Source organism: Lonchura striata, chromosome 29, assembly GCF_050655825.1.
Source record: "Lonchura striata isolate lonStrDom1 chromosome 29, ASM5065582v1, whole genome shotgun sequence".
Lineage (NCBI taxonomy): Eukaryota > Metazoa > Chordata > Aves > Passeriformes > Estrildidae > Lonchura > Lonchura striata.
In genome coordinates, this window is record NC_140731.1 from 1323520 (window position 1) to 1335241 (window position 11722).

Consider the following 11722-nt stretch of genomic DNA (forward strand, 5'->3'; position numbering starts at 1 on the left):
GGTTGGAACCCCCGGATGGAGCCCCCCGGATGTCCCCCCCAGTTCACCCAGCCCCAGGACACCCCCGGCACTCGGTCCCCATTCCCCCGGACACGGTGTGACAGTGCCACCAGCGCCACAGGCCTGGGGGTGTCCTCACCCGCCGCCCCCCTCGCTGGGCACCCAGGGTGACACCCAGGGTGACACCCAGGGTGACACCCAGGGTGACACCGGCTCCCGCCCGGCTGCTGGGGGTGGGCGCGGGGGCTGCGAGCCCCTCGCGGCGGTAATGAGAGAGCGAGGGGGAGTAATTAGCGCTCGGCAGAGCCAGAAGGGGCCCGGCCGGGCTGGGGACAGGCAGGGGAAGGCACCTCGGGGCTCAGCAGCCCCCGGGAAGGGAGAGAGAGGGGCAGAAAAAGACCCCCCCCCCGAAATCCCGGGGGTCCTGGGTCGTTTTACTTCGTCTGGGGACTGGGGGAGCCCCCCGGACCTGGGGTTGCCCCACCGTGGGGCAGGAGCTGGAAGGGGGGACAGCGGTGAGCCCCCCAAAAATCATCCCCCTGACCCCCTCCTCATCCACCCGCTGCCCCCAAAATCCCCGGCAGCCCCGCGGGAGCCTTCCCCGCTGCCCGGGAGCGCCGGGAAGCGCGGCGGCGGCAGGCCGGGATTACGGGGAATACTAATTAATTCATTAGTCGGCTCCGCGGCTCCCTTCGCGGCGCGCGGCCCGGGCGGCAGAACAGATTGCGGCCGATAAATCTGCCTGTTGCGGGCCCCCCCTGCCAGATGGCTCCAACAGGTCCCGGCACCCGCACAAAGGGGCCGGTGGGCGCCCCGGGCGAGGGGGGACACGGCCCGGGCTCCCCCGGGGCCGCGGGACCCCCGGGGGCTGCGGGGCATTGTCCGCGCCCATTGTGCGGGGCCCCGCAACTGTTGGGGTTACGGCGGCCGCGGCCCCCCGGGAGCGCTCGGCAAAGATGTTCCCTTCCCTTCCCTTCCCTTCCCTTCCCTTCCCTTCCCTTCCCTTCCTTGTCCCTTCCCTTCCCTTCCTTGTCCCCTTCTTCTCCTTCCCTTCTTCTTCCCCTTCCCCTTTTTTCTTTTATCCCCTTCCCTTCTTCTTCCCCTTCCCCTTTTTTCTTTTATCCCCTTCCCTTCCTTCCCTTATCCCCTTCTTCTCCTTCCTTTCTTCCTTCCCTTCCCTTATCCCCTTCTCCATCCTTTCTTCCCCTTCCCCTTTCCTTCCTTTATCCCCTTCCCTTCTCTTTCCTTTCTTCTTCCTCTTTCCCTTCCATTATTCCCTTCTCCTTCTTTTCTCCCTTTCCTTTCTTTCTTTTTTCCCTTTCCCTTCCATTACCCCCTTTCTCTTCCTTCTCCTTCCTTTCTTCTTCCCCCTTCATTTCCTCTTTCCTTTCCTTATCCCTTCCCCTTTTTTCTTTTCCCCCTTCCTTTTCCTTCTCCCCTCCCACCCCCAGGAACGGGCAGAGCCCCCCCAGCCCTGCCCGGGTGGGCGCTGGGGGGTCCCCGCTGCGGCCAGCCGGGAAGTGCCACCCGTGCCACCCGTGCCACCCGTGCCACCCGTGCCACCCGTGCCACCCGTGCCACCCGTGCCAGGGCTGGGGGTCCCCAAATCTCCAGCTGTGCCCACCCCAGGAGCCGCCCAGCTCCTCCCCAGAGCGCTCCCACTCCTGGGGACCCCCACAAGGATGGGGGATCCCCCACCTCCCGCGTCCCCCCTTCCCATCCTCCCCCACCCCATTTAACCCTTCCCTCTCTCGGGGGTCTCCCCCTCATCCCCTGGCACTGGTGACACCCCCAGCCCCGGTGCCCCTCTCTGCCGGGGGGGCCGGGCACTGCGGACCCCCAGGGATGGGCAGTGCCCCCCAGGGAAGGTGTGGCCTGTCCTGAGCTTGTCCCTCCCGAAATATCCCCCAGAGCGTGACCCTTCCCCAGGAAAACCCCCCGAAATCATCAAAATCATCATCATCCTCATCCTCAGCCTCCTCCTCAGCCGCGGGGCACACGGACAGCTCCGCCGGGATTTCGGGGCACGTGGAGCCTCCCAAAAATTCCAGAAAATTCGGGATGCTCCAGCTGGGTGATGCAGCTCCACCCCGGGATGCTGCAGCTGGAAAAGGGATGGAGCCGCCCCAAGGCGCGGACTGAGCCGGGTTTGGGGCGGGGGAGAGCGAGGGAAGCTCATCCCGGCCCGGTGCCCCCGGTGCCCCCGGCCCGGTGCCCCCGGTGCCCCCGGGGGGCCGCGGCCTGGCGTGGGGGGGGTAATTTCCAGAGTAAATATTGGGAGAGGCCCCCGCGGCCCGCCTGGAATTCCTGGGCCCGCGCGGAAGCGCAATTAGCGCGTATTAACGGGGTCTAATTTAATCCCGGCAGCTGCGCCCGGGCCGCCTCATTTGCATAACACTGGGGAATGCAATTAGGGAGAAATGAGGGTTCGGGGGGCCCGGGCTGGGGGCCGGGGGGTGCGGCCGGCGCTCGGTGACCCGTGGTTGTCACTTTGAGCGATGGTGGCACCGGCAGAGGTGGCGCGGGGGCGGCGGGGACAAAGGGACGCTGTCCCGGGGTCCCCCCGGGCTGAGTTTTGGGGTCCCCAAACCCCCCAACCGCGGGGTCCCGGGGGCTCCGGGGGGAATTTCCCCACGCCGGTGGAAATTGTGGAAGTGCTGGCGCTGCAGAAGGGACACGTCAGGGCTGGGGACGCTCGGGGGGGATCTCCTGGCCCCCCAAAACCTCCGGGTGTGGGTGGAAAAGTGGGGGGGCACCTAACATGTGCGGGGTGAGCCTCTTACATGGCTCCTGCCTCAGTTTCCCCTGCCTCAGTTTCCCCTTCCCCATTTTCCTGCTCCAGTTTCCCAGAGCTGGGAAGGAGGTGGGGAAAGGGGCAGGGAGAAAAGAACTTTTTGGAACTGAACCCCCGGAGAGGGGATTTTCCTGCTGGAAACACGGATCATGGGGGGGTCCTGGGTGGGCTGGGGCGCCTTTGTCACCCCCCGAGGGGAGGTGGCAGCAATCAGGAATCACACAGGGAATCATCCATGGAATCACAGGGATCCCACAGGGAATCTCAGGGAATCACTCATGGAATTGCGCAGGGAATCGCACAGGGAACCACCTGAAATCAGACTGAGAATTTCACATGGAATTTCACATGGAATCACGGGGAATTATCCGTGGAATCTCAGGGAATTGCCCGTGGAATCTCAGGGAATTACCCGTGGAATCAGACCGGGAATTTCACATGGAATCAGACTGGGAATTGCACATGGAATGGCACAGGGAGTCACAGGAAATCACACATGGAACCGCACATGGAATCACATGCAATCAGACTGGGAATAACCCTGGAATCAGACCAGGAATCACCCATGGAATCAGACCGGGAATAACCCTGGAATCAGACTGGGAATAACCCTGGAATCAGACCGGGAATCACCCATGGAGGTGCACATGGAATTACATGGAATCAGACTGGGAATCACACATGGAATCATCCATGGAATCACAGAGAATCACCCATGGAATCACAGAGAATCACCCATGGAATCACAGGGAATCAGACAGGGTATCACCCATGGAATCACATGGAATCAGACTGGGAATAACCCTGGAATCAGACCGGGAATCACCCTCAGAGCCACACATGGAATCAGACCCGGAATCACACATGGAATCATCCATGGAATCACAGAGAATCACCCATGGAATCACAGAGAATCACCCATGGAATCCCAGGGAATCAGGCCAGGAATCATCCATGGAGCTGCACATGGAATCAGGCCGGGAATCACCCTGGAATCAGGCCGGGAATCGCCGCGGAGCCGCGCCCGGGTCCGCCCGCAGCGGCTCCCGCATCCCCGGGCCGGAGCTGACCTCTGCTGGCGGGACTCAGCGGCCGAGCCCCCCCGGGGGTCCCCGGCCCGCTCGGGGGTCCCCGGCGCCCCCATCCCGGCCCGAGCGGGGATTTGGGGCAGCCGGGATTGTCCGGGCTGGGATCCGCGGGCGGGGGGCCCAGAGGGGCTGGGCGGCCTCTGCCGGGGGGGTTTGAGGTCGGCACTGCCGGGGGGGTTGGAGAGTCAGGATTTGGGGTTCGGCACTGCCGGGGGGGTTGGAGAGCCGGGATTTGGGGTTCGGCACTGCCGGGGGGGATTTGGGGTTTGGCACATCTCTGGAGGGATTTGGAGAGTCGGGATTTGGGGTTCGGCACTGCCGGGGGAGTTGGAGAGTCGGGATTTGGGGTTTGGCACTGCCGGGGCGGATTTGGGGTTTGGCACATCGCTGGGGGGGTTTGGAGAGTCGGGATTTGGGGTTCGGCACTGCCGGGGGATTTGGAGAGTCGGGATTTGGGGTTCGGCACTGCCGGGGCGGATTTGGGGTTTGGCACATCGCTGGGGGGATTTGGAGAGCCGGGATTTGGGGTTCGGCACTGCCGGGGGGTTTGGAGAGTCGGGATTTGGGGTTCGGCACTGCCGGGGGGTTGGAGAGTCGGGATTTGGGGTTCGGCTCTGCCGGGGGGTTTGGAGAGGCTCCCGGCGCCTGTCGCAACATTCCCAGGGCATGGAGAAGGTTCCTCCCCAGCCGCGCCGCCCCCGGCCGGGCTCGGAGGAGGAGGAGGAGGAGGAGGAGGAGGAGGAGGAGGAGGAGGAGGAGGAGCAGGCGGCCTTGGCACAGGCGGGGGCACTGCTGGCTGGACGGCGACCGCGGGCCCCAGATGTTGAGCTGCGGGCACGGCTTTGCCCGTTTGGCAGCGTCCTCGCCCAGCTGCCGCCCCTGTCCCGCGGCTCCGCAGCCGGGGCTGCCGAACCCCCCCGGAACGGCCCCGGTGTCCCCCGGGGCCCGCGGCGGCACCTGGGCCGGCCTGGCCCCGACCCAGGCGCGGGGCCGCGCCGGCGCTCCCGGAGGGAGCGGGGGATCCGCGCCAGCTCCGCGGAAAATCGCTCGGGATGAGCGGCCCCGGCCCCTCCGCCGACCCCGGGGGGCGCTTGGGGGCCTTTGCCAGGGTCGAGGCAGAGATCCCGGGGGACCCCCGGCCCCCCGCGCAGCTCCGCGCAGGGAACGGGGATTTCCCGAGCCTTCCCAGGCAAATCCATTAATTACTCGATGAACCGAAATTAATTAGGATCGGATCCTCCAAGCGCGGCTGCTCCGAGTCGCGTCCTTGCATCCGGCCGAGGCTCCGGCTCCAGGATCCACATCCCGGCGGATCCGGGGGTGCTCCCGAGGGGACGGGGGTGCAGGGGACATCGCGGGGGGCTCCTTGTCCCCGCTCCTTCCGAGGGACCCCCGCGAGCGGCCCCAGAGCCGCCCCCATCCCCATCCCTCCATCCCATCCCCGCCCCCATCCCCATCCCCATCCCTCCATCCCATCCCCATCCCCATCCCTCCATCCCATCCCCATCCCCATCCCTCCATCCCCATCCCATCCCCATCCCCATCCCTCCATCCCCATCCCCATCCCTCCATCCCCATCCCCATCCCCATCCCATCCCTCCATCCCATCCCCATCCCCATCCCCATCCCCATCCCCATCCCCATCCCCATCCCCATCCCCATCCCCATCCCCATCCCATCCCTCCATCCCATCCCCATCCCCATCCCCATCCCCATCCCCATCCCCATCCCCATCCCTCCATCCCCATCCCCATCCCCATCCCCATCCCCATCCCCATCCCCATCCCCATCCCCATCCCTCCATCCCATCCCCATCCCCATCCCATCCCTCCATCCCATCCCTCCATCCCATCCCCATCCCCATCCCCATCCCCATCCCCATCCCCATCCCCATCCCCATCCCCATCCCTCCATCCCATCCCCATCCCCATCCCATCCCTCCATCCCATCCCCATCCTCATCCCCATCCCCATCCCCATCCCCATCCCCATCCCCATCCCCATCCCCATCCCCATCCCCATCCCCATCCCATCCCCATCCCCATCCCATCCCCATCCCATCCCCATCCCCATCCCCATCCCCATCCCCATCCCTCCATCCGATCCCCATCCCGGCCTTCAGAGCCAGGAAAAACCTTCCCTTGTCTCGCAGGTGTGGGATGGGGCCTGGAACCCCGTGCCCCCCGTGCTCCCCGTGCCCCCCGTGCCCCCCGTGCCCCCCGTGCCCCCCGTGCCCCCCGTGCCCCCCGTGCCCCCCGTGCTCCCCGTGCCCCCCGTGCCCCCCGTGCCCCCCGTGCTCCCCGTGCCCCCCGTGCCCCCCGTGCCCCCGTGCCCCCCGTGCCCCCCGTGCCCCCCGTGCCCCCGTGCCCCCCACTCCCTTCCCTGGGGACATCGCGGCCTTTCGGGGCCCCGCTCCGGACGGGGACATCCCGGGAGCCAGCAGGAGGTGACACGTTTGGGTGTCCCCACCTGGCAGCTGATGACGTCACCGCCTGGTAGCCGATGACGTCACATACGTCAACACCTGCCAGCTGATGACGTCACCTCACGTCACCACCCTGCTGATCCCAAAACTCTGCGGGGTCCCCGGCTCCGTTTTTCCGCTCCGTCCTTTATTTGGGGTCAATTCCCGCGCTTTGGGGACATTGTCACGCCCGGCCCGCGCCCAGGTGGCCGCAGGTGACATTTCCACACCGGTGGCCCCACCCGGCTGGGTCCCAGCGGCCGGAGCCTGATCCCAACCCCGCTGCAGCCCCAAACCTCGCTCCATTCCCCCTCGGGGACAGTGACAGCGCCAGGAGCTGTCGGGAACGACTTGTGCCACCTCCCCGGGGACATCCCACTCAGAGCCCGGCTCTGCTCGCCGACAGCTTCTTTCCGGGGAAAAAAAAAGAGAAAAAAACCACCCCAAAGCAGCCGGAAAAGCAGATTTTTGTGAAGCTGTGAATTCTCTCACCTGCGCTGGGAGCTCGCACCGAATTCATTTTTCCGCCTCCTCGGCGTCCCTTGGGCTGGCTCCCAGCGGGGCTCTGCATCCCCCCCAGCCTTTCCCTGGGGAAAAACGGCCCAAAAAAGCGGCAGGTTTGGCGAAAAGCTGCCCGGCAGCGGTGGGAGGAGGCGCGGTGAGATGCCAGCCAGAGAGGAGGAGGAGGAGGATGAGGATGAGGATGAGGATGAGGATGAGGATGAGGATGAGGATGAGGCAGCTCTTCACACCGGGATGAGGCATCCCCTGCGCCGGGAGGGGCCGCGTTTGTTCCTAGACGGGATTTATTGAGGGGAAAATCAGAAATTTGGGGTGTTCTCCTGCTCTCGGAGAGCTGAGTGAGCTGGGGGTGAGCAGAGAGGGGACACGGAGCCACGCGACGTTCTTTGCTGGGCTCCAAACTGGGAACCAGTGGGCGCCAGTTCAGCCGCCTGCCCTGGGCCCGTGTGCGGTTTTTGGGGGGGAACAACCCCAAGGACTTCACGGAACCGGGACCGGGCTGATCCCGGGCGGGGCCGGGGTCCCTCGGGAGGGTCCCGCGGCTCCCGCAAGACGCGGAGCTTCTCCCCTCAGCCCCCCCCAGCCTTCCTCCCCCGATCTCCCGCTTCCCACGGAGCTGCCACCTCATCGCCATCGCCATGGAAACCGCAGCCCCCCGCCCCCCCGGGCACGGCTCTGGCACAGCCGGGGGTGCCAGAGCTGCCAATCCAACAGGACACCCGTGCCGGGGGGATGGGACCGGCCGTGGCACCGGGGACACCCCCGGGGATTGTCTGGGACCCCCCCCCCAAAGGGTGGCGGTCAGCCCCGCAGGGAGGAGAGACGGGAAAGGGACGAGGACGGGGGTGTTGGGGGTGGCACAGGGCACCAGGCTGTCCCCCGCCACTCCCCGGCCACCCAAGGGTCCCCGCGTGCCGCCCCCAGTGAGCTGGGGACCCCCGTGGGGACCCCCGAGCTGTTCCTGCCCATCCTGGGAGAGTCTCGGGAGAGAGCGACCCCCCCCCCCAGCACCCCTAAGGAGAGCCGGGCCCAGCTCCGGGCTGGGACAGAGAATTTGGGGAGCGGGAAGGGGGGCTGGGGGTTGGGGTCTGCGGTTCTGGCGTTTGCAGGACCCGGAGGCACAGCTGGGCACAGCTGGGCACAGCTGGGCACAGCTGGAGGGGTGCCCCCATCCCTGCGGAGCAGCAGGAGGCTCTCCGGGATGGATGAGGATGGAAGACACGGCTGAAGACCCCAAAAACGGGCAGCGGGATGGGGTGGGGGGTCCTGGGTTCATTGTGGTGGGCCCCAGCACAGTCCCCGGCCTCATTTCCCCCCGCCCCCAGCCCCATTTCCCCCCGCCCCCGGCCCCATTTCCCCCAGCCCCATTTCCCCCCGCCCCCGGCCCCATTTCCCCTCGCCCCCAGCCCCATTTCCCCCCGCCCCCGGCCCCATTTCCCCTCGCCCCCAGCCCCATTTCCCCCCGCCCCCGGCCCCATTTCCCCCCGCCCCCGGCCCCATTTCCCCCGCCCCCAGCCCCATTTCCCCCGCCCCCAGCCCCATTTCCCCCCGCCCCCGGCCCCATTTCCCCCGCCCCCGGAGGAGCCGGCAGGACACGACGGGCAGCGTTTGGGACCGGCTTTATTTGGGATGTGCGGGGTGCGTGGAGCGGGGAAAGCCGCGGGACGAGCCGGAGCTCAGCGGGGGGAGCGGGATCCGTGTCCCGGCCCTGGGGGGAGCGCTCAGGGTGCTGAGGGCGCTCAGGGTGCTCAGGGTGCTCAGGGTGCTCAGAGCGCTCAGGGTGCTCAGAGCGCTCAGGGCGCTCAGGGCGCTCAGGGCGCTCAGGGCGCTCAGGGTGCTGAGGGCGCTCAGGGTGCTCAGGGTGCTCAGGGTGCTCAGGGCGCTCAGGGTGCTGAGGGCGCTCAGGGTGCTCAGGGTGCTCAGGGCGCTCAGGGCGCTCAGGGTGCTCAGGGTGCTCAGGGCGCTCAGGGTGCTCAGGGTGCTGAGGGCGCTCAGGGCGCTCACTGCTCACCTGGAAAAGAGCAAACACAGCGGAGCTCAGCCCCGGCCCAGCCCCCCCATCCCACCTTGGGACCCCCCGGCCGCCCCCCCACCCCCCAGGCGCGGGGAGGGCCCGGGAGCCGTTTTGGGGCGCTGACCTCGGGGCGGCCGCCCGAGCCCCCGTGCGCACCCGAAGATGTGGTTGCTCAGATGGGTCACCAGCCAGTTAATCGCGTCCATCACGAGAGACAGGACCCCCTCGTTCCTCTTGCCTTCCTGCGCCTCTGCGGGGTAAAACCGGGGGGCTCCAGCACCCCGGGGGGCTCCAGCACCCCGAGGGGCTCCTCGCCCTCTCCTCGGGGTCCCCCCCACCCAAAGCGCTGGCGCTGGCACGTCCTGACCCCCCGTGTGACGCCCGGCGGCGCCGCCGTCCCCTGTCCTGGCTCTGTCTGTGCCTCGGGGGGGTCCGAGCCCCCCATTCCCTCCCGCTCGGAGCCGGGACAGGGATTTGGGATCGTTCCCAACCCTCGGGAGCAAACTGACCCGGCAGCACCAACCCCACCTTGGAACAGAGACAGAACCCAAAAGTCCACCCTTCCCTGGGGGTCTGGGGGGTCCCAAACCAGATCTGCCCTTCCCTGGGGGTCCGGGGGGTCCCAAACCAGATCTGCCCTTCTCTGGGGGTCTGGGGGGTCCCAAACCAGATCTGCCCTTCCCTGGGGGTCCGGGGGGTCCCAAACCAGATCTGCCCTTCCCTGGGAGGTTCGGGGGGTTTGGGGGGGTTGCAAACCTTTGAGTTTGTCTGCCAGTTCCACCAGGACATTCGGATCCAACCTGATCTCCGACTCCTCAGGGCTCTCTTCAGGATCCTCGGACTCCTCGGGGTTCTCTTTGGGGTCTTCTGACTCCTCCAGGCTTTCTTCAGGGTCTTCTGACTCTTCTGGGTTTGCTTCAGGATCCTCGGATTCCTCAGGGCTCTCTTCAGGATCTTCTGACTCAGCGGAGCTCTCTTCGGGATCCTCAGATTCCTCAGGGTTTTCTTCAGGGTCTTCAGACTCCTCTGGGCTCTCTTTGGAATCCTCAGACTCCTCAGGGCTCTCTTCAGGGTCTGCTGACTCCTCCAGGCTCTCTTCAGGATCCTCAGACTCCTCAGGGTTCTCCTCGGGATCCTCGGATTCCTCAGGGCTCTCTTCAGGATCCTCGGGCTCTTCTGGGTTTGCTTCAGGATCTTCAGACTCATCGGGGCTCTCTTCAGGATCTTCAGAATCCTCAGAGTTCTCTTTGGGATCTTCTGACTCCTCCAGGCTCTCCTCGGGATCCTCAGATTCCTCAGAGCTCTCCTCAGGATCCTCAGACTCCTCAGGGCTCTCTTCAGGATCCTCAGGCTCTTCAGGGCTCTCTGTGGGATCTTCTGACTCCTCAGGGCTCTCTTTGGGATCTTCCGACTCCTCAGGACTTTCCTCAGGATCCTCAGACTCCTCAGGGCTCTCTGTGGGATCTTCTGACTCCTCAGGACTTTCCTCAGGATCCTCAGATTCCTCAGGGCTCTCTTTGGGATCTTCTGACTCCTCAGGATCCTCAGGCTCTTCAGGGCTATCTTTGGGATCTTCCGACTCCTCAGGACTTTCCTCAGGATCCTCAGACTCCTCAGGGCTCTCTGTGGGATCTTCTGACTCCTCAGGATCCTCAGGCTCTTCAGGGCTCTCTTTGGGATCTTCTGACTCCTCAGGGCTCTCTTTGGGATCTTCCGACTCCTCAGGACTTTCCTCAGGATCCTCAGACTCTTCAGGGCTCTCTGTGGGATCTTCTGACTCCTCAGACTCCTCAGGGCTCTCCTTGGGCTCCTCTGGGCTCTCCTCAGGATCCTCGGGCTCTGCAGCTCTTACCAAGGGTTGTTCCTGGGGTTCCTCATCGGGGTCCAGCAGCCAGAACAGCTCCTGGGGTTTCTCCTTGGGCTCCTCCAGCTCCTGGGGTCCCTCATCGGGGTCCAGCAGTTTGCCGAGCTCCTTCAGGAGCCCCTCGAAATCCACCTTCTCCACGGGGACTGTGGGAGGAAGAGGAGAGCTGGCATCGCCCACCTGGGCAGGGAGCCCCAGGACCCCCCCCCAGTCTGGGGGACACCCGGGACACCCTGACCCCCCTCCCGCACCCACCAGGACCTTCCCGGTGCCACCCACAGTACCACCCCAGTGCCACCCGCAGTACCACCCACAGTACCACCCCGGTGCCACCCCCGTGCCACCCCGGTGCCACCCGTGTCCCCGGCTCACGGGCAGCGGCCAGGCTGCCCACGAGCCCGGCCAGCAGCAGCGCTGCCCAGAGCTTCATCCTCGCGGCGGGTTCGGGGCACGGATGGCGAGCGGAGAGCACGGGATGAGCCCGGCCCGGGCTCTGCCCCTTATGAAGGGACCGGGGCAGGGCTCGGGCACCTGTGCGATTTTCCAGGTGTGGCCAGGTGCCCGTGCCAGGCCGGGATTAGCCCGGATTAGCCCCGCAGCCCCCCCGGCCGGCCCAGCCCCAGCCCGGAGCAGTTCCTGCCCCCCCAGATCAGGATCCCCCACTCCAGAGCAGCCCGGAGCACCCCAGAGTGCCCAGGGCACCCCGGTGACCCCACGCAGCCCCGCCCCAGCGCTGGGTTTGCAGTGACACTGATGGGAAAAGGACAGGAGGGGACATTGGGGGACATCTGGGGACAGGGAGGGACAGGGGGACGGGGGGTGTGAAGCCAACCCAGTCCCAGCCCTGGTGGGGATATCTGGGGGGCAGGTGATGGGAATTGTCCCACTGGAGCACCACGGGAGCGTGGCTCTGCTTGGGGAGCTGGGGCAGAGCAGCCCTGTTCCCTTTGGGATGGGACAGGAACATCCCTGTTCCC

General features: G+C 66.1%; 1 protein-coding gene across 2 annotated transcripts; it reads right to left on the minus strand.

Moving 5' to 3' along the window:
* Nucleotides 1-8470: 8470 nt before the first annotated feature.
* Nucleotides 8471-11282, minus strand: LOC110481650 (uncharacterized). 2 transcript variants are annotated; one of them, XM_085562804.1, is made up of 4 exons: nucleotides 11118-11282; nucleotides 9638-10891; nucleotides 9006-9131; nucleotides 8471-8878 (listed from the first exon to the last, which is right to left on the minus strand). In XM_085562804.1, the coding sequence occupies exons 1-4, from the start codon at nucleotides 11173-11175 to the stop codon at nucleotides 8868-8870; spliced, it is 1449 nt and encodes a 482-aa protein (XP_085418930.1). In that variant the 5' UTR covers nucleotides 11176-11282; the 3' UTR covers nucleotides 8471-8867. The 2 variants fall into 2 exon arrangements, with proteins under 2 accessions (XP_085418930.1, XP_085418931.1); XM_085562805.1 differs by having other exon boundaries at nucleotides 9038-9131; nucleotides 11118-11281.
* Nucleotides 11283-11722: the final 440 nt, after the last annotated feature.